This window comes from Schistocerca americana, chromosome 2, assembly GCF_021461395.2.
Source record: "Schistocerca americana isolate TAMUIC-IGC-003095 chromosome 2, iqSchAmer2.1, whole genome shotgun sequence".
In the NCBI taxonomy this organism is placed as follows: Eukaryota; Metazoa; Arthropoda; class Insecta; order Orthoptera; family Acrididae; genus Schistocerca; species Schistocerca americana.
In genome coordinates this window covers 983,130,141-983,153,840 of record NC_060120.1, presented here as the reverse complement: position 1 = coordinate 983,153,840, position 23,700 = coordinate 983,130,141, and the positions used below count along the sequence as shown (strand labels likewise).

Here is a 23,700-nt window from a genome sequence, read left to right as displayed (position 1 = left end):
ACACAGTGGTTAGTTTATGTGACAACTACACGGTTTTATCACGACGCTACTAATGAGTGAAAATTTACAATGTTGCTTTTGCAGTGTTTCTGTTTTATATCTGCACAGTTTTCTGTTTTATTCTGGAAAGTAAAACAGGTTTTAGTAGTAACTTTTGTAGTATAGCTACAATGAGACTGCCTTTTCCGTAGCACAACAATACGTTACTGTACAGTGCTTTCTTCATCATGGCAATAAGCGTAATAAGTAAGATATCTGTACATAAAGCATTTCACTTTTGTTTATCATTAGGTAAGTACATTGACTTCTGCAGAACTTAGCTTTTGGAGGACGATAACTACGACACTTCCACAGAGATTATCTTACAACAAGACGCACATTTAGCGCTACAGGACACGCATTTCAGTGATTAATGTTGTACTTAAAACATTTATTTTTAAAGATTTTTGAATTACAAAGAAAGTTTTCCGTGATACATTTCATTCCATTGCTGTAATCTGTAACACCTGAGGGTATAATTACATTAATCCTCAGGGGGGTACACGCTTACTTTGTGTACCATGTGTGTGGCAACCACAAGGAACCCTAGCTAATATGGTATTTGCTTATACAACTTTACACATCGGTACCATATTTCTCTAACACACAAATTACACAGCTATCTGATCATTTAACTGAGAGATAAACATTTTTTTACTACATCAGTGACACATGTTTACGCAATCCACAGTTGGGAAACTTCACACTTATGAAACTGTATTTATCTGTACTTTGTGAACTGTTCATATTTTTTCGGAATCATTGCGATACTATGAGAGCTTTGAATGATGTATTTGGTATGAGATCATGATTTTTAAAGTACGTTTGAGGCAGCTGACACTTTTGACATGACCAGAGAATTTTTTTAGGCTTAGAAATTATTGCAGAAAGCTACGACGTTTTTGAGATTTGACTGAGGTGTTATGATGTTATTATTACGACGACGATGTGTACTATGCTGTTGAGATATGTTTATGATCAATAAGATGATGCTACCGTATATGAGGAATAAGAAGTATGTTGGAAACCAAGAATCGTACTTTAAGAGTTATGAAATGTGCGTAAATGCGTGACTGTATCACAATGCTGACGAATATTTTATTTGGACACTTATATTTATAGGATTTTCTTTCTACAGATTTGCAACGCTAATTCTTGACCTGTGAAATATTTTTATATGAGACTGCCACTGTAGCGGAAACTGTTGTCGTAAATATTTCCGTAAGAAAATTAAGTGACCACCTGCACGTAATGCGTCGTGGGCACCCAGCTGTGTCAGATGCCTGGAGAAAAAGCCATTAGCGCGTGCCTTTCAGAGCACAGGAAAAAAAAAGGGAGGCCATTATCCTGGCCATTGTCATTCCTTTAGAGAAAGCATCGCAAATCCGACACGCTGATTACTTGGAAACATATCGTACTTTCTGATATTTACTGAAATGCCTAATAAAATGACAAGAAATATTTTTACATCTGCACACCTGATTATGACAAGCGTCTTTCTATGAGAGTTGAGAGAATTTCTACTAACTTATGAAATGTCACATGACTACTGAATGATATTTTCATGCTTTGCTTTTCATAGTTGCTTATTTCATTTGACATCTGTTTTTCAGCTGTGTTGCAGCATTGGTTTCATAAAATAAAATTAAATGCATTTGCTAATGTGAACACTTTCTGTCAACAGATCTATTAAATAATAATTTTGTGATCCACATTCTTCAAAAAAGGAGCACTTGGAAAGGAAAGAACAATAAGAAGGAACTAGTAACAGTAACACATAATTTTCTTTTCAAGTACATGGTAATATTTCTTTTACAATAAGTTGTTGTGGTGCACCACTTTAATTACATAGACATTATGATGTGAATATACATTTCCCGTATCTGCATTGTTGTTTTTACTGTAATATTTTTTCTGCTTGAGCTATGTCATGTTTAGGTATAAGTTACTGCTGTTTGCCAGGCATAGTGCTGCTAAATTTAACTTTGTATTACTCTGTTAAGCTTTTCTTGTTGCTGCACATTGGCTCATATTAGTTGTAATTTTGCATTTTTTCTGTTAATTTAGATTTACTGTAGCTTGCTTTGCAATTTTCCATTTTTTTTGGTCATTGCTGTTTGTGTTACTTGTTTTGTGCTGCTGCATTGCCTCGTCCCTTAGTTTAGCATCTGAGCTCAGTAGATTTAAGTTAGCTTAAGAGGGGGTAGACTATATAAGAAACTAACTATGATGAATGTATAAGAAATGCATTGAGAAGCTATCAGAAAATGGTCTGGCAAAAAAAAAAAAAAAAAAAAAAAAGCATACTGTACAGTGGAGAAAAACTATTTTTGACAGAGGATGTGAACAGAATACAGAAAGCAGGCTTAGATAGGACTTTTTGGGAATAATGATGAAAGAAGGGAAATCTCCATGCAAAATACTGCAGTAAAACAATCCCTGTCCTTTCCTTTGGTGTCATCCCTCTATATGTTTGTGTACCCTTGTGTATTTGTGTTTTTCCTGTCTTTATGTGTTTATCTGATAAGAATTGTAGAATTTTTCTAGTACTACGCTACATTCACTATGATGAGGAATACTGTTATCCTCAAATATACTTGGCATTAATAATATGTTATTTACCTTATAAATATGCTTACACATTATTTACTCTGTTTTGTTTTAATGCTCATGTGTGAAGTTGATGTTTCGAAAGTGATTCTGATCTTTTATTTTTGTACTCATGTCGTAATTCCTGTAACACTGATGTATATGTTTATTTCTATTCTTTTGTAACGCCTGTTTTACTACAAATGTTGTCTGTATTGTTATGTTCTTTAATGATGTATTTTGTGCCTTTGTAATTGTATTCTTATGTTATAAAATTGTAATTGTCACCAGTTCATGATATTATTAACTTGTTAGTTACATTTCACGGCACACGTTTCTGTTGGTCATAGTATATGGACAATATGTGAGAAGTAGGGACTGATAGTGTTTGCACGTGTGTTAATAATTCAGCAAGGGACTGGATAACAGCATTGCTGGTTCTAAGGACAATTCCAAAAACTTTGTGAGTGCACAAGTGGTGGTTATGGACTTGCTATATTATCCGCAAGGCGCTTCAATGGTGATTGTGCACCTGCACAGTCACAACAGATGGCTGCTGGCTATCTCTACAAGGACTACAGTGGGTCTGCATCTTTGATGACTCACCAGTACCATTATCTCTACAAGGACTACAGTGGGTCTACATCAACCATCAATACCATCATCTCTACAAGGACTGCAGTGGGTCTGCACCTCTGGTGGCCCACCAATACCACAATCTCTACCAGGGCTCCAGTGGGTCTGCTCTGTGATGACCTACCTACCAATATTCTTCAAAACTTCGAATGACTCTGCTGTGGGTTTGCTCCATTGTGGCCCATTACCTGTCAGCATGTCAAGAGTCAGCACTGTCTTTCCGTTGGAAGGACAACACTGCTTCTTCAAGACTCCGTGGAAATCCACTACTTCCGTGTGCATTTTCTTTTACTGCTCAGACTTTGAGAAAAACACTGCTATTCTCCTCTTATGTACGATTAGGACTGTCTTTATGGACTGTGAGACAATTTTAGCTTTTGACCAACATTGTATCAATAAGTGTGTGCATTTGATTTCTTTGTTATTGTAATTATGAAAAATTTTTTCAAATCTGTATTGGCCACTGCCCAAAAATATTTTGTAAAATTTTTTGTGGGGAGCATGGGGGCTATGTAAGTAGGCTGTTTAGGTTTTTTTATTGGTAACGCCACCTCTGTATGAAAATCACTGGCTGTGCTGTGGGCAGTCTGTGTCTGCTTTGCATTGTTGTAATACTCGCCATTGTAGTGTTGGGCAGCGGCAGCTGGATGTGAACAGCGCGTAGCGTTGCGCAGTTGGAGGTGAGCCGCCAGCAGTGGTGGATGTGGGGAGAGAGATGGCGGAGTTTTGAAATTTGTCATGAACTGCTATATTTATATATGATGATATCAAGGTAAATACATTGTTTGTTTTCTATTAATATCTTTCATTTGCTAACTATCCCTATCAGTAGTTAGTGCCTTCCATAGTTTGAATCTTTTATTTAGCTGGCAGTAGTGGCGCTCGCTGTATTGCAGTAGCTTGAGCAGCGAAGATTTTTGTGAGGTAAGTGATTTGTGAAAGGTATAGTTTATGTTAGTGAGGGCCATTCTTTTGTAGGGAATTTTGAAAGTCAGATTGCGTTGCGCTAAAAATATTGTGTGTCAGGTTAAGCACAGTCATGTATAATTGGTCAATAGGGGACGTTTCGCCCTTTCAGCTACAACTAGTCGCTGACGATCTATAGCCTAACATATTATTACCTGGTTGGATGTCTAATATGTCCATTACTTTTGTCCTGCTGATTACACCATCATTGAAACAGATGACAGCATACATCACACACATTTTGAGTACTATCCATCCAACAAACACTGTCTTTGGTACTCGTTGCCACACGCAGTTGTTGAAACTCTCATTAGGGTTTTGTGTATGGCCATGTAGACATTTTGTAAGTAATTTTGTATCTTCAAAGTCCCTGTGTATTGGCTTTATTGTTTCCACGACTGTGGCAGGCAATAAATGTTTAGGATGATATTCCTAGCTTGTCGCATGAGCGTGGCTGGTTTGTAGACATCTGTTCAAAGAGTGTTTAAGACCAAATAAACAACTGAAAAGTAAATAAAAAACACATTTTTTTAAACGGGATAAAATTGTCTTTGAGATGGTGACAAAAAATGTTTTCGAAAATTTCAGTCATTCCACGTCCAGGTCCCCTTAATAGTTGCAATTCTACCTAAGAACCGTAAATATGAAGAAGCAGACTAGAGTGTTGAATTAAAAGTTGGAAGACGAATTTGTTTTTGTAGAGAGAGTGTTAAATCAAAGTGTACTGTGTCAAATAACATTGTCAGAGTTCGACTCCAGTAATTTGAAACACCATCATGACACTACAGACATCTGTACGTAAGAAGACTGGTGGTGTGTGATGCGTTTTGCGCAGACTCCACGCACTCCAGCCATTACCTGTTCTGGCAACTGGCAATGCTGGGGAAAGCACCACATCGGACCCCTTTTTCAGCTTCTCTCCTTATAAAAAATCATATGCTTAGAAAACTAATGCAATCGCTACTTTATGTGTTTGCTTTATTCGACATACTGTGTAATGAACATTACAGTTGATAAGGGCTTTCACCAATAACTAACGTAAAATTCAACGCCGAATGTTCTGTCTACAGCCTGAAGTGCACACTCAGATGGACGTGGCAGAATGACACTGTTGGCTTAACTAGAGTACGGAACATTAAGAAAATGTAAATAAATAAAATAAAACTATGATAAACACCAGTGACATTTATTGTCAGATCGTCAGCATCATACTATTCTTGCAACTGCAACACAGAGAACTGTTAATAAACCGTGCAGCTGTATTTAGTCCTTTATTATTGGACTACTACCGGTTTCGCGGTACTAAAAGCCACATCTTCAGATGAACATCTGTATAACAATACATACATAAGGAATAACAACACTGACACATACACTGGTATGGTAAAGTATTTTAAGACTTAAATTTTTTTTTCAAAAATATGAAATACTTTTACACGAGAATATCGAAATGTCAGCACTCAAATGACTAAAATATTTGATCGGAAAAGCTCGGAACTTTTTCACCCTACACTCATAGCTGTGTTTGCTCTACCTACAAGGTTGTACGAAAAATTAATCGGTCACAAAGTAAAGGAACAAAATTGGGCTCAAAGATTGTTGCAATTCTGATAATTTTAAAATTACATAAGTTAAAGAAAAACTTCATGATCAGAATGCAGTTTTGAATAGGTTTATAGAACCTGGCCGAAACCGCTGGCTATAACTTGGTTTTTCCTATTGCAAAAGCGAAGAAGTCTTACACAAATGGGGCTTTATAAAACAGAATATTGCACAAGTTGTTTCTGTTTTAGGCCAAAACAAATATGCAGAAAATTGTTGATGAGATATCCGGTGCTAGACATTTAATAGAAACAATAAAGATGTTTATGACAGTAAATTGAAATAAAAATGTTCCTATTAGTTTGCAGATACAATGTTGATGAGATATCCGGTGCTAGACATTTAATAGAAACAATAAAGATGTTTATGACTGTAACTGAAAGAAAAATGTTCCTATTAGTTTGCAGATACAATACAGTTCACTTTGGACAGTTCCGTAAGTTTTAGGCTGCCAAAGGTAAGGTTATTGGCCACCCCTTATGTAAAGGGGTGTTTGTTTTCACGAGTATCTTCCAGCGTGTTTCCTCGTGTAGGGCCCGCCTTCCGTGCCAGAGAGCTCTAACTCGTCCCGCATCCCTACGTTCCGTCGATTTCGCACCGGTGAGGTGTCTGACACGGAGTTGTTGATGCGCGTGTTGTTGCTGGCAAGCGGGGAGCGGCTGTATCCAGTTCCCGTGCTGCTGCTGAAGCTGCTGAAGGCCGCGCAGGAAATGGTCGCGCAGATGCTCTTGCGAAGGCGTCCGTTGCACACCACGAAGAACACGAACAGCGCCATCCTGCAGGCAGCACAAAACCTCCTGTTATGACTGGCTCAGTTTCTGCATGGAAGTGAAGTCATGATTTAGTATACAGAGTGGAATAGAGCTTTCGCCACATTAGCGATACACAAATATATCGATATTCTTACCAAAAAGTATAGATATGTACGGCGCGTATTTCTGCCACCAAAATATCGATATCGAAATGGCAATATCGAGTGCCGATATTTTCATTTTATACAACATTTTTTCGCAATTATAGGTAAATCTTTGATACTGTTAATTTGAAATTGTAGTAGAACATAATTTTACTTTCACTGCGTGAAGGAATCTAAATACTTAAAGTTCTGAACATGGCTGCGTGGTCAGCGACCGTTCAGAAAGTAAAATTAACAGCAATAGCAGCCCTCGGTCGCAACAAAGGAGTCTTTTGAGCTAGGTCTCGGTATTAATAGGCTACGTGACATGCCAGTTTGAGAGTTTTATTTCTGATGAAGGCACTCATAGCAGTGCAGGAAACTAAGACAAAAGACTCCTTTTTTGCGACTGAGGGCTGCTATTACTGTTACTTTTAATCTTACCTTTTGAGCTTTCATCACGTCAGTCTTTCTCTTTCACTGTGTGAAGCAAGTATAGGCGTACAAAGAAGTTCGATTGCACTGGGGGCTGGCGGTGTGAATAGAATAACAAGATTTCCGACTGAAGAAATAGCCGGCCGAAGTGACCGTGCGGTTCTAGGCGCTACAGTCTGGAACCGCGCGACCGCTACGGTCGCAGGTTGGAATCCTGCCTCGGGCATGGATGTGTGTGATGTCCTCAGGTTAGTTAGGTTTAAGCAGTTCTAAGTTCTAGGGGACTGATGACCATAGCAGTTAAGTCCCATAGTGCTCAGAGCCATTTGAATCATTTGAAGGAATAGCACACCAGTTGTATTAAGAATTTTTTCGAAAGCAACTAGTGTGCTATTTCTTCACATCGACATTCTTCAAACAGTTACTGAAAATGATGAACGAAAATCTAAATGAAAATTGGTCTTTGAGGTGTGAGGAGACGTGTCAGGGGAAACGCTGACGTAATCCGCGCTCGGCGCTACCAACAGAAACTTGAAACACTCCCTATTAAAACCTGTCGTTATTAACTAGTGGATTACAGCCTAAGAGTTTAAGATAGTTTGACCGTGAGCAACTGATAAAGACTGATACGTTAATATTTTCACAGGGGTTGTTTCGTATCAAATCCAACAAAGCTAATTAGGATGTCAGGCAGCAATAATTGGTACAAAATCGTTGTTAATGTTCTACATCTTTTGTTTAAACAGCACGAATGAGGCAGTTGCTCCCTTCGTCGGGCAAAGTAATAAAAGTTTACTCATGATAGGTCGCCCCTTAATGTCGTCACACGCCAATAGTCTTCATGTGACACTGAATATACAACCCTCACTGCAATCCAAATCGTGGGTGTCCGGCCCAGTTGCACGGGTGCACAAATGAACACATAAAAACATCAAAAAAATCACTCAGTTACCGCCATTTACGTATTTGCTGGAGGTCAGGCCCACGGCTTTGGGTGACACATACAGCCGTTAAATAATGGTAAACGAGGTCGCCCATCTTGCCGAAATCCGCCCTGCTCGCTTAGCAGCCAACAACTTACTTGCTCGGTGTCTCAACACTGGCTACCCTCTGGCGCACTGGGAGCTCGACTGTGACTAGTACCTACTGTGACCTGCGTGAGGCAAAGATATATTATTCTCAGTACGTAGAAACTGCAACGTTTAACTTCAGCGCACAATTCTGACATTACAACTGCTGGATCGCTGGCGTTTGCAGAAATGAAAAAAAAAGAAAAAGACGGAAGTCGTCATGAAGTGTACTGGACAAATTCCATACGTGACGAAACCGAACGACGTACCCATCGGACAACTTTTATTGTGCCATTTACATGTTGTTACCATTGTTGGCAAAGTGGTTAATGGTGGTAAGTTCCTATGGGACGAAACTGCTGAGGTCATCGGTAACTAGGCTTACACACTACTTGATCTAACTTAAACTAACTTACGTTAAGGACAACACACACACTCATGTCCGAGGGAGGACTCGAACCTCTGACGAGGGGAGCCGCGCGAACTATGGTAAGGCGCCCCAGGCCGCGCGGCTAACTCGTGCAGCCATCAAAGTGGTTATCGCCGAGCGTCAACGTGCATCGTTTTCCTTTCAATTCTTGCTCTAAGGGAGATAATCCGGCTGCTAACTTGTTCATGCTAACTTGAATATCTAGTAAAAAATCAATGCTTAAATATTTAGCTCTAAAACCGGCAGTATATTTTCAATGTGCAGCAGATATTTTTATAGGCCGGTACATCGATATTTTTACCGTCGATTTATCAATACGTTTTCCCGATATATAGATACATTAGATACATTTTTCCGGTGTATCGATACTATTTTCCGGTTTATCCTAAGTTGACAATGATAATTTTTTAAATATCGATTTATAACATTCCCGATATTCTTAAAAAAATCAACACCCACAAAAACAGGGTGCTTAATGTACGCTGTGAGCGTTGCTTTTTCCCCGTTTGCCCAGGAACCAACATTCATGGTGGGGCCGGGAGGGCGGGGGGGGGGGGGGGGGGGGGACAGGCAGGCTTACAGAACTCCATCGGTGTGGCGAACCCGCGCTATGGGCACCCGTTACCCCCCCCCCCCCCCCCCCCCCCTTCCTCGCTCCACTACTTGCTTGCCAAGCGGTTCAGTTTTAGACACGCTTTCATGCGTGCGGACTCTCGCAGAGTGCGACCCAACAGCCACGTGGCGCTTTCAAACGGTAGTCTGCTACTTCACAAAGCAGCGCTAGGCGTAGTATTGTGTAAAAGAAGCTCATCGAGCTTGCGCTGTGTGATGGGATAGGCTATTTTCTGTAGCAGTTACGGCAGCAACGACATATGGGTATGTGCCCGCCCGAGTTTATTAATTTTAAATATTGTCGATTTTTTTGTGAAAACTACAAATGTGTGTATTTGTTGCTTTTTGATATTACATGAAGGGCACAGTAGCTACGCGGCAGCTGAAAGGATCTCCAACCGCCTAGGAAATGTTGACGTCACTGGACGGAGCCTTCAAAGAGACGACGACTGCGGGCAAGAAGAAGATGCCGGAGGCTTCCCCTAGACGCCATCGCGTACGTTAACAAAACAGTGTAAAACTGTTTCAAACTAAAAGTGAAATGATTTTTGTTCAGTTCTATGATAGCCGGTCTATGATAGCCACGCTTGCAGACGCGTGTACACTGATGAACCAAAACATTATGGCCACCTGCTTGTCTACCCGTCTTTTATACGAAATACTTCACCGATTCTGTGTATCAAAGATCCGACGTTTGTTGATATGTTTGTGGAAGTATATTGTATTAGATGTGTACTCACAGGTCATGTAATTCGTGTAAATAACGGGCCGCTCATTTGCATACGCATAGCGACCCAGATGGGTTACATAGGATTCACATCAGGCGAATCTGATCGCCGGTACATCAACCTGAGTTCATTGTAATGCTGCTCAAACCACTCTAGCACGGTTACGACTCCGAGACATGGACAATTATGCTGCTGAAAGATGACATCGCCATCGGGGAAGGCATCATGTGTGAAGGGATGCAGGTGGTTCGCAACTGTCAGCGTGTCTTCGATTACTCCCACAGGTCCCATGCAAGCCTAGGAGAATGTCTCCAATAGCGTTATAACGTCCGGGCGCGCTGCACGTCTCGAGCCGCCGTTCACCCCAATGACAGCGTTTATGGAGACGACCATCGACCTACTGTAGTAAAAATGTGATTTACCCGAAGCGCCGACAAGTTTCCATTGATAGAAGGCCGACTCCCGATGGTACCATGCCCAATGCAATCGTAAATGACGCTGTCGTTGGATCGGCATGTGAAGACTTGGGTTTGATCTGCTGTGAAGCTCCGCGTTCAACAGTCTACGAGAACGGTGTGCTCCAAAACACTGTTTCGGCAGACATGCCACAGATCACCATCTATTCTACTTTACAGAGCAGACAAGCCTCCGAACCCCATGTTCCGTGAAGAGTCGTGTACGTCCAACCATTTAGCACCTAGTGGTAGTTTTACTATCCACCTCTTCGTCTAGATGCTCACGACAATAGTGCGCGGACAATCGATGAGCTTCGCCGTTTTCGATGTCCTCGTTTACAGGCTTTTCGTGATATTAATCATCTGTCGATTATCTCAGTGGATTTCCCCATTTGGAGCTGGTGTCTTTGCTAGGGTGATGCCCATCCGTCTTTGCTGCGCTTATGCACTCTTCATAACGCATCACGTGCCCACAGCTTTACCAGGGGCCCTATTCTGTATCTTTTCGCCATTTTGCCGATTGGTTCGGTACGCGAGCGCACCGAACGGTCTTGTTTTCGAAACAGAGACCCAACGGTAAGCCTTTCGAAAGCGTTACCGAAAAGTCCTAGCGAACCGAAACGCTGTTGTCAGTTCTCCTCGTACCAACCAATGAAAAGCAATCTGCCTCAGATCCGCGCATGCGCACTGCTGCGCCACAGTAGCACGAACTCTAAGCGCCTAGCAGCCAACACAGGCATGCCATTCTTCATAGTACCGAAAAGTGTGGTTAGAGTCCGTAATACTGCTCAAATTTATCTTACCATGAGCTTCCATGAATGCATGACAACGATAGAATATTGACTATGTTTTGGAAACTGTCGTAAATGTCACATTATTCATTTTATTCTCATTCACGTCGACTTCTTGTTTTGAATTTTGCGTTTCGGAATATGAGTTAGGAATGGAGTGTAGTATCACATTGTACAAATACATCTACAGAAACACCCGAAAAATTCGTCATTTTTTTCTGTTTTCCGTCGTTCCTTAGTTGCTTCAAAATTCATGGAGGTATGTTCCATCTATGCAACTAATTGAAGGCAGTTTGTTTATTGCCACACGCATTTCGCTACCTTTATTCGTGATGATGCTTCACAAATGAAAGAAGTGAAACACATATGGGAATAAACTGCCTTCAATTAGATGCATAGACGGAGCGCATCTCCACGAACCGAAAAATTGTTTAAGAGAATGTCAGAGAATAAGAAGATTCAGAGAATGTGGTTGCAGCTCGCTCATAGAGATCCAAATGATGAAGTAGCCTACGTCCCTATATGATACAACGATTAGGTTCATAAAAACAAAATTTAAAAATCGCCTTTTCGAGAGCGTGTGGCGAGTGCAGCTATAGAAGTTGGTTGTAGTTTATAATATGCATCTGATGAATCAAAATGTTTCATATATGGTGGTACAGTCTGCAAATATTGTGGCGGGAATATTTCATCTCTGTCTACTGTTGTTAAGGATTCGATAGCAGATAAATACTTGTGACAGGCTAGAGTATGAAGACAATTGCTGCTAGTTTCATTTGGACTAATTTACGTTATGCTCTTAGATTCCTGTCTGATCACACTCTCAGAAATCACTAAGTATTCTGAAAAAATGGTGAATTATTTGTGACAAGAAGTAGTATAAATATCACTACCAGTTGTTTCATGAACAGTAATTTCATCTTTCATTTCTTAAACATATGGAAGTCACGAAATCGGTGATACTCGTTACTGAGAAAGCGTGCTCTTACTTGTAAATTACAACGAGTATTTCGGGAAATACTTAACTTTGACGATTAACGAAGTCTCAGAATATGTTGCAAACACAAAGAGGGAAAAAAAATTTCGCTTCCAGCGATATAGGAACCTAAGCCCTTGGCCACGGCAGTTCGTCGCGTTACCAACTTCGCTACTACAACTTCCAGCGATATACGAACCTACGCCCTTGACCACGGCAGTTCGTCGCGTTACCAACTTCGCTACTACAACCCTTTGTACTTTATACTTTCTGCCCTTTATTTTATGTAATTCCATTCGAGAGAGACGCATGCTGAATTCGCTGCCGAATCGTGCAGGTGTAAGCCGTAAATGCACGAAATTTTGGAAGGTTTCCTCTATCAGACTTCATAAAATTCCTTTGCATTGTCACTTAAAAGTTTTAAACGCGTTTTGATAATTAATAAGTAAACCATTTGCGGAAAAGAGTACGCGAAGTCAATAGTAATTTCAGCTTACGCTCATAAATATGTCTTGATATTTAATGATCTTTAAACTCTTAATTGCATAAAAATAACATGTACTTTGAGAGAATGTTGACCGAAAAGGTTTTTTTTTCTTTGCATGTTGTATCATTCACAGTAACAACCTAACCAAACCATATTTCTAACAAAGGAAAATAGTCTATTATGAACTCAATTTCCAACTGGACTCGTCATGTGGTGATTCTTTAATAACACAGTCACTAAATCCAAAACTAAAACCGCTCAATTTGTTTAACATAACAAATTATAGGTGTAAATAAACCACATCTAACGGAACGACAGGGCCATATTGAAATTCAAAACCTCACGGTGCAGTTGTCGAAAAATCCGTGGGAGGACTGTTCGGTAACAGGTCTCAGAAGCTTATTGAAAAGGAAATTCGGAAAAAGAACAGAAAATGACATCACTACTGAGACTAACCTACTGCACAGATCGGTATGAACGATATAGAATAGGGCCCTAGGCGGCATCCAACCTCGCGGTGAGCAGTGGTCGTAATGTTTTTCGTCTTATCAGTATATCTTAAATCACTCTCGCGGCGTTGTCTGCAAATAGTGTTCTGAAATAAAACGTTTTTGTTTCCTCGGAAAAACAGATAAAAGTGTTGAAGGGTTGAATTATTCTCGAAATTAATGGTTCAAATGGCTCTGAGCACTACGGGACTTAACTTCTGAGGTCATCAGTCCCCTAGAACTTATAACTACTTAAACCTAACTAACCTAAGGACATCACACACATCCATGCCCGAGGCAGGATTCGAACCTGCGACCGTAGCGGTACGAGTCTGTAGCGCCTCGAACCGCTCAGCCATCTCGGCCGGCTCGAAATTAACGAATCCAATTTATTTGCGCTGAGATGAGTTAGAAGATCACGCGACTTAGCTAGATCACGAGAAGTTGTTATGAACTGTGACTTCTGAAATATCTGGAAAGCTTAGGGATCGTGATATGGTAGATCAATCCAAAATTATTCAAGAAGGTCTAAGTGGTGACGAATCACGCAAAATAATTTTATAGACTTGAGAATTTTTCAATTATCCACGCAGAGATAACTGCACTCGCTGATCTTGGCGTTAACAGTAATCCTCAATCGGAATAGTAACCGAAATAAACTGATGGAGAGTATCTTTCTTTCAAACTCATGAAATTACATTTTGAAGATAATTTTTTGATATATGAACATTATGGAGTGCTCACAGTTTGACTGCTGGAGGAGAAAACAAACTGCCTAAATAATAATAATACTAATCTTCGGGTGCACATGTGTAGTTAGACGCGGTCACTTGAAAGAAGGTGGCGGAATTTAGTTTTGCAAACGAGCTACGTAAGATATGCTCTGTCAGTACATTAAATAAGTTACTGTTCCATAATATCCCTATAAAGAGATTGCGATTTAACCAACCACATAAGAATATCTCAGTGTCGTCCATTGCGACAAAGCGTCAGTTCAAATGGCTCTGAGGACTATGGGACTTAACTTCTACATCTACATCTACATTTATACTCCGCAAGCCACCCAACGGTGTGTGGCGGAGGGCACTTTACGTGCCACTGTCATTAACTCCCTTTCCTGTTCCAGTCGCGTATGGTTCGCGGGAAGAACGACTGTTTGAAAGCCTCCGTGCGCGCACGAATCTCTCTAATTTTATATTCATGATCTCCTCGGGAGGTATAAGTAGGGGGAAGCAATGTATTCGATACCTCATCCAGAAACGCACCCTCTCGAAACCTGGCGAGCAAGCTACACCGCGATGCATAGCGCCTCTCTTGCAGAGTCTGCCACTTGAGTTTGCTAAACATCTCCGTAACGCTATCACGCTTACCAAATAACCCTGTGACGAAACGCGTCGCTCTTCTTTGGATCTTCTCTATCTCCTCCGTCAACCCGATCTGGTACGGATCCCACACTGATGAGCAATACTCAAGTATAGGTCGAACGAGTGTTTTGTAAGCCACCTCCTTTGTTGATGGACTACATTTTCTAAGGACTCTCCCAATGAATCTCAACCTGGTACCCGCCTTACCAACAATTAATTTTATATGATCATTCCACTTCAAATCGTTCCGCACGCATACTCCCAGATATTTTACAGATGTAACTGCTACCAGTGTTTGTTCCGCTATCATATAATCATACAATAAAGGATCCTTCTTTCTATGTATTCGCAATACATTACATTTGTCTATGTTAAGGTCAGTTGCCACTCCCTGCACCAAGTGCCTATCCGCTGCAGATCTTCCTGCATTTCGCTACAATTTTCTAATGCTGCAACTTCTCTGTATACTACAGCATCATCCGCGAAAAGCCGCATGGAACTTCCGACTCTATCTACTAGGTCATTTATATATATATATTGTGAAAAGCAATGGTCCCATAACACTCCCCTGTGGCACACCAGAGGTTACTTTAACGTCTGTAGATGTCCCTCCATTCTGAGGTCATCAGTCCCCTAGAACTTAGAACTACTTAAACCTAGCTAAACTAAGGACATCACGCACATCCATGCCCCAGGCACGATTCGAACCTGCGACCGTAGCGGTCGCGCGGTTCCAGACTGTAGCGCCTAGAGCCGCTCGGCCACTCCGGCCGGCAAGGCGTCAGTAACATCTCAAGTCAGACACACTACAAATACACACACACACACACACATTGCAACTGTGTAGCCTATCGCAAGCGAGTAAGATCCACATGGACATAGCCCGCCCATGTGGCAAAGTAGTATCGGTGATCTTCGGCAACTTGAGGCACGCAGGGCGAACTTTATTCGTCCTCTATCACGCACACCTTAGCCTAACGAATACAAGAGGTTGCAGTGTTGTATATGGACTCCGATCGCCATCGACGCCGTGACGAGAGGCAAGTGGTGCATGAATTTTAGGTCCTATTCGCATTAGACTTCACTGGAACGGAACAGCAGACGACGTCTGTGTCAAATGATGGTTTGTTCGCGTTGAACAGAACGTCGGACACATCATTTCGTTTGGCCCATTACTGTACGATGAAAGGGAGGTTGTGTGATACAAATGTGGCAATATACAGCATCTGCTCCGAAGCATCTGGACATGTATTAGTGGGTATTAACATGGGGTCTGTCCACCCTCTGCCGTGCCGGCCGCTCTCGCCGAGCGGTTCTAGGCGCTTCAGTCCGGAACCGTGCTGCTGCTACGGTCGCAGGTTCGAATCCTGCCTCGGGCATGGATGTGTGTGATGTCCTTAGGTCAGTTAGGTTTAAGTAGTACTAAGTCTAGGGGACCAATGACCTCAGCTGTTAAGTCCCATAGTGCTTAGAGCCATTTGAACCGTCTGTCGTTATGACAGCTCACAGTATTAGTGGACATTGATATGGGGTCTACCCATCCACTGTCATTGTGACGGCTCACACTCTGCTGGCGACACTTCCGATTAGGTGGCTGAATGTCTGCGGGGGAATGACACTCAATTCTTCCTCAAGAACTGAAAACAGAGAAGGTGATGTTGGACGAAGGGTCTGGAGCGAATACGACACTCTAAATCATTTCAGACGTCTTCCAAACGGCTCAGGTCGGGACTTTGAACAGGTCAGTCCATTTCAGGAATGTTACTGTCAATAAACCATTGCCTCAGATATGCTGCATTATGATAGAGTAGATTGTCATGCTGATACAGTCATCATCTTGAAACCGTTCTCTACTCTGTGCAATACACAATGCTGTTAAATGGGTTCATGTCCACCCGCATTTAGCGTTTCCTTAAGCGCAATAAGAGGACTACAGCCTAACCGAGAAAGACACCCCATACCGCAACACCACCTCCTCCTTACTTCACTGTTGGCACTACACATGACAGCAGGTAACATTCTCCAGGCATTCGCCTAACCCAAACTCTTCCATTCGAATAATTGGAATCTTATGAAGTAACGGCTGTGCATCGACTGACGAATTAGGATACTGTTGCTTAGCACCAATACTGCAAGTAGCTTTTGGAGTGTGTGCATGATCGAGAGACTGGCTGGCTGGCTGGTTTTGGGGAAGGAGACCAGACAGCGAGGTCATCGGTCTCATCGGAGTAGGGGAGGATGGGGAAGGAAGTCGGCCGTGCCCTTTCAAAGGAACCATCCCGGCATTTGCCTGGAGCGACTTAGGGAAATCACGGAAAACCTAAATCAGGATGGCCGGACGCGGGATTGAACCGTCGTCCTCCCGAATGCGAGTCCAGTGTCGAACCACTGCGCCACCTCGCTCGGTCGAGAGACTGATGAAGTGCTTTTTTTTCCTGGTGACTCGCGACTGCATTTATTGGAGTACACAGAATCGCAGAATAGTAGACGCAGGAGTTCTCATCACGATTGAGTCGTGCGTGGCTCGTTTTCGTGCCATCTCTTATTTAACATCCTGTTTTTGCCGTACTGCCACCTCGTTATGTTAGTTTCAATTACTTGTGTCACTGAGTTGCTGCTTTGCCTGCCCGTGAGCGGCAGCAGCAGCAGCGCTTATCGATATAGGCCCTGCCGTATTATCTTTGGGACTGCTATTACTTCCTGTTCGTCGTGTGTCGTGAAAGGGGTTGCAACGCGCCAGTGTAGTTCGGACCGGGCAATGAACTCAGTTGGAATGCGCCAGCAGTGGAGTTCGGGCCTGGCAGTCGGGCAGTTGGGACGCGGCAGAAGTTCGGTCGGGTTGGAGCGGCAGTGAGGTTCGGATAGCCATGATTCGCCCGACCATTGCCGGCACACATGACTTCAGTGGGGACGGTCTTGGTTGATCGTCGGTTGGTCGTCTTACCGGACGACGTGTATTTGCTCGGCGATCGCTTATGGGTCGGCGGTGTGTGTCTCAACTCGTGGTTCGTCCTTGTGATTGCACAGTCACTGCTTTAGCACTGGTCGCGTTCTTCCAGTGTTTGTGAAACTGTGTGTAGCCTGTGATCTCGACTGCCCAGTTATTTTAGTCCTCTCTCCGTCCTGATGTGTAGAGTTGGTCGGTTGGCGCAGTAGCGTCGTAGCGCCAGGGTGGCGCGGATAGCCATCACTCGCCGATGATTGCCGACACGCATGATTTGAGTGGGGACGACTTTGGTTGATCGTCGGTCGGTCGTCTTGGCGGACGACGTACACTCCTGGAAATGGAAAAAAGAACACATTGACACCGGTGTGTCAGACCCACCATACTTGCTCCGGACACTGCGAGAGGGCTGTACAAGCAATGATCACACGCACGGCACAGCGGACACACCAGGAACCGCGGTGTTGGCCGTCGAATGGCGCTAGCTGCGCAGCATTTGTGCACCGCCGCCGTCAGTGTCAGCCAGTTTGCCGTGGCATACGGAGCTCCATCGCAGTCTTTAACACTGGTAGCATGCCGCGACAGCGTGGACGTGAACCGTATGTGCAGTTGACGGACTTTGAGCGAGGGCGTATAGTGGGCATGCGGGAGGCCGGGTGGACGTACCGCCGAATTGCTCAACACGTGGGGCGTGAGGTCTCCACAGTACATCGATGTTGTCGCCAGTGGTCGGCGGAAGGCGCACGTGCCCGTCGACCTGGGACCGGACCGCAGCGACGCACGGATGCACGCCAAGACCGTAGGATCCTACGCAGTGCCGTAGGGGACCGCACCGCCACTTCCCAGCAAATTAGGGACACTGTTGCTCCTGGGGTATCGGCGAGGACCATTCGCAACCGTCTCCATGAAGCTGGGCTACGGTCCCGCACACCGTTAGGCCGTCTTCCGCTCACGCCCCAACATCGTGCAGCCCGCCTCCAGTGGTGTCGCGACAGGCGTGAATGGAGGGACGAATGGAGACGTGTCGTCTTCAGCGATGAGAGTCGCTTCTGCCTTGGTGCCAATGATGGTCGTATGCGTGTTTGGCGCCGTGCAGGTGAGCGCCACAATCAGGACTGCATACGACCGAGGCACACAGGGCCAACACCCGGCATCATGGTGTGGGGAGCGATCTCCTACACTGGCCGTACACCACTGGTGATCGTCGAGGGGACACTGAATAGTGCACGGTACATCCAAACCGTCATCGAACCCATCGTTCTACCATTCCTAGACCGGCAAGGGAACTTGCTGTTCCAACAGGACAATGCACGTCCGCATGTATCCTGTGCCACCCAACGTGCTCTAGAAGGTGTAAGTCAACTACCCTGGCCAGCAAGATCTCCGGATCTGTCCCCCATTGAGCATGTTTGGGACTGGATGAAGCGTCGTCTCACGCGGTCTGCACGTCCAGCACGAACGCTGGTCCAACTGAGGCGCCAGGTGGAAATGGCATGGCAAGCCGTTCCACAGGACTACATCCAGCATCTCTACGATCGTCTCCATGGGAGAATAGCAGCCTGCATTGCTGCGAAAGGTGGATATACACTGTACTAGTGCCGACATTGTGCATGCTCTGTTGCCTGTGTCTATGTGCCTGTGGTTCTGTCAGTGTGATCATGTGATGTATCTGACCCCAGGAATGTGTCAATAAAGTTTCCCCTTCCTGGGACAATGAATTCACGGTGTTCTTATTTCAATTTCCAGGAGTGTATATTAGGTCTGCGATAGCTTATGGTTTGGCTGTGTGTGCCAACTCGTGATTCGTCCTTGTTTTGCTCAGTCACTGACTTTAGCATTCTCTAGTTCTTCGTGCAAGTGTTCGTGAAACTGTATGTAGTTTATGTGGTTTGACTGACAAGTTATTTAAAGGTTGTTGGCGTACTGGCTCTGACTTGGTCGGTTGGCGTGGAGTAGCGAGGAAGGACTCGCCCGACGATTTGCCGACACACACACGTTTGAGTGGCAACGACCTTGCTTGGCCGTGTGGTCGGTCGTCTGATTAGGCGACGTGTATTTGGGTCGTCCACGGCTTATGGGTTGTCTGTGTTCTGTTCTGGTTGTTGTTCCAGTCTCCGCTGTTAGCATCGTTTGGGTTTCTGTGCAAGTGTGGAGCGGAACTGATCTTGATCATTGGTCTGATGATTGTCTGTCGGTTGGGTTCCCAGCGGATGGAAAATGGTTGGGCCGACTGACTGTCTCCCCTAAGCGAACGTTAATATTTCAAGTGCAAACCGACCCCCGGAAACTTCTGAGCGCCGCTGGCTGTACTGCCTTTTCTTATTGGTGTTTAATTGTGTATTTTTATGGCTCATTGCCGACGGTTTGAATTTGTATGCTTTTAGTTGGGTTTTAGGTACTGGGCCTTCAGCCGCTTTAAAACTGAAAGTTCCTTACTTGTCAAGTCTTGCAATGTTTGGGCCTTCAGCCTCATTTAAAATATTTTCTTTCTGGATAACGCTTTGGGGCTTCTGCCTTTGGAATATTTATTATAGTTGTCTTTTTCAATAATGGGCCTTCAGCTGTCTTAAAATATAAATTCCTTACTTGTTAAACTTTAGATTGTTTAGGCTTTCATCATCATTAAAAAAATTATTTTAGGATAATGCCTTGGGATTTCTGCCTTGTAAAAATTTATTGTAGTTGTGTTTTGAATCATTGGCCTTCAGCTGTTTTAAAAATTAAAGAGGGTGTGCCCCTAAGCCTTAAGATTGTGTGACATTTTCAGTCGATAGTTAAGCTCGGAAATTTGTGCTGTATTGTTTGGGCAACTAAATAAAGTTATATGTGTTCGAGTGTAACTGACAGCTGCTCTTTTTGGCCTCTTTCCACAATTCCAACTACTTGTTTTCTCTTGCGGGTTTAACCAGGCGTTTCAATAATACACTACTCACCAATAAAATTGCTACACCACGAAGATGACGTGCTACAAACGCGAAATTTAACCGACAGGAAGAAGATGCTGTAATATGCAAATGATAAGCTTTTCAGAGTATTCACACATGGTTGGTGCCGGTGGCGACACCTACAACGTGCTGACGTGAGGAAAGTTTCCAACCGATTTCTCATACACAAACAGCAGTTGTCCGGCGTTGACTGGTGATACGTTGTCGTGATGCCTCGTGTAAGGAAGAGAAATGCGTACCATCACGTTTCTGACTTTGATAAACGTCGGATTGTAGCCTATCGCGGTTACGGTTTATCGTATAGCGACATTGCTGCTCGTATTGATCCAATGACTGTTAGCAGAATATGGAATCGGCGGGTTCAGGAGGGTAACACGGAACGCGGTGCTGGATCCCAATGGTCTCGTATCACTAGCAGTCGAGATGACAGGCATCTTATCCGCAGGGCTGTAACGGATCGTGCAGCCACGTCTCGATCCCCGAGTCAACAGATGGGGACGTTTGCAAGACAGCAACCATCTGCAAGAACAGTTCGACGACGTTTGCAGCAGCATGGACTATCAGCTCGGAGACCGTGGCTGCGGTTACCCTTGACGCTCCATCACAGACAGGAGCGCCTGCGATGGTGTACTCAACGACGAACCTGGGTGCACGAATGACAAAACGTCATTTTTTCGGATGAATCCAGGTTCTGTTAACAGCATCATGATGGTCGCATCCGTGTTTGGCGACATCGCGGTGAAAGCACATAGGAAGCGTGTATTCGTCATCGCCATACTGGCGTATCACCCGGCGTGATGGTATGGGGTGCCGTTGGTTACATGTCTCGGTCACCTCTTGTTCGCATTGACGGCACTTTGAACAGTGGACGTTAAATTTCAGATGTGGTACGACCCGTGGCTCTGCCCTTCATTCGATCCTTGCGAAACCCTGCATTTCAGCAGGATAATGCACGACCGCATGTTGCAGGTCCTGTACAGGCCTTTCCGGATACAGAAAATGTTCTACTGCTGCCCTGGCCAGCACATTCTCCAGATCTTAATTGAAAACGTCTGGTCAATGGTGGCCGAGCAACTGCCTCGCCACAATACGCCAGTGACTACTCTTGATGAACTGTGGTATCGTGTTGAAGGTGCATGCGCAGCTGTACCTGTACTCGCCATCCAAGCTCTGTTTGACTCAATGCCCAGGCGTATCAAGGCCGTTATTACGGCCAGAGGTGGTTGTTCTGGTTACTGATTTCTCAGGTTCTGTGCGCCCAAATTGCGTGAAAATGTAATCACATGTCAGTTCTAGTATATTTGTCTAACGAATACCCGTTTACCATCTGCATTTCTTCTTGGTGTAGCAATTTTAATGACCAGTAGTGTAGTTCCTGTCATGATAACATCTCGAAATACAATCATACACGCACAGGCGGTGTTAATTATTGCTATTTTTCACCTTGCTTTAAAAGCATAGCTTCCCGTGGAACCTGGAGGAGAGCAGATTTCGGTTCTCACGCTGGCACAGCTGACGCTGACTGCTGGGCCGAGTGAGCCGTGTCCTTGACTAGCGCTGCGTGCAGTACGTCACACATATTCTCTATGAATCTGAGGAAGCACTATTACAGGGCTATCACAAATGATTGAAGCGATTTCATAAATTCACTGTAGCTCCATTCTTTGACATATTGTCACGACACACTACAGATACGTAGAAAAACTCATAAAGTTTTGTTCAGCTGAAGCCTCACTTCAGGTTTCTGCCGCCAGAGCGCTCGAGAGCGCAGTGAGACACAATGGCGACAGGAGCCGAGAAAGCGATGTTGTGCTTGAAATGCACTCACATCAGTCAGTCATAATAGTCCAACGACACTTCAGGACGAAGTTCAACAAAGGTCCACCAACTGCTAATTCCATTCGGCGATGGTATGCGCAGTTTAAAGCTTCTGGATACCTCTGTAAGGGGAAATCAACGGGTCGGCCTGCAGTGAGCGAAGAAACGGTTGAACGCGTGCGGGGAAGTTTCACGCGTAGCCCGCGGAAGTCGACGAATAAAGCAAGCAGGGAGCTAAACGTACCACAGCCGACGGTTTGGAAAATCTTACGGAAAAGGCTAAAGCAGAAGCCTTACCGTTTACAATTGCTACAAGCCCTGACACCCGATGACAAAGTCAAACGCTTTGAATTTTCGGCGCGGTTGCAACAGCTCGTGGAAGAGGATGCGTTCAGTGCGAAACTTGTTTTCAGTGATGAAGCAACATTTTTTCTTAATGGTGAAGTGAACAGACACAATGTGCGAATCTGGGCGGTAGAGAATCCTCCCGCATTCGTGCAGCAAATTCGCAATTCACCAAAAGTTAACGTGTTTTGTGCAATCTCACGGTTTCAAGTTTACGGCCCCTTTTTCTTCTGCAAAAAAAACGTTACAGGACACATGTATCTGGACATGCTGGAAAATTGGCTCATGCCACAACTGGACACCGACAGTGCCGACTTCATCTTTCAACAGGATGGTGCTCCACCGCACTTCCATCATGATGTTCGGCATTTCTTTAACAGGAGATTGGAAAACCGATGGATCGGTCGTGGTGGAGATCATGATCAGCAATTCATGTCATGGCCTCCACGCTCTCCCGACTTAACCCCATGCGATTTCTTTCTGTGGGGTTATGTGAAAGATTCAGTGTTTAAACCTACTCTACCAAGAAACGTGCCAGAACTGCGAGCTCGCATCAACGATGCTTTCGAACTCATTGATGGGGACATGCTGCGCCGAGTGTGGGAGGAACTTGATTATCGGCTTGATGTCTGCCGAATCACTAAAGGGGCACATATCGAACATTTGTGAATGCCTAAAAAAACTTTTTGAGTTTTTGTATGTGTGTGCAAAGCATTGTGAAAATATCTCAAATAATAAAGTTATTGTAGAGCTGTGAAATCGCTTCAATCATTTGTAATAACCCTGTAAATATTAACCGATCTTTTTCATACTTAGTATACCAAATTCTATAATTGCGAAAGTGTTGCCGACTGAGGATTTTGTGCACGAACTAACCTCTAGATTATCTCCCATAAATGTTCGATGGAATTCATGTCGGGCAATCTGGGTGGCCAAGTAATTCCGTTGAACTGGCCAGAAAATTGTGGCCCAGTAGCATGCCGCATTGTCTTTGATAAAAATTCCATCGTTGTTTGGAAACTTTCTCCGTGAATGGGTGCAAATGACCTCCAAGTAGCTGAATAGAACCATTTCCAATCAATGAT

The 23,700-nt window shown here is 43.8% G+C and overlaps 1 protein-coding gene across 1 annotated transcript in view; it reads right to left on the bottom strand.

Annotated features, from left to right (window-relative positions):
• Positions 1-5,400: 5,400 nt before the first annotated feature.
• LOC124595462 overlaps positions 5,401-23,700 on the bottom strand; it is a 287,251-nt gene continuing 268,951 nt past the window's right edge. The window contains exon 14 of the mRNA XM_047134211.1: positions 5,401-6,608. Within this exon, the coding sequence (XP_046990167.1) occupies positions 6,332-6,608 (277 nt within the window). The 3' untranslated portion in view covers positions 5,401-6,331. The remainder of the gene's footprint in view (positions 6,609-23,700) is intronic.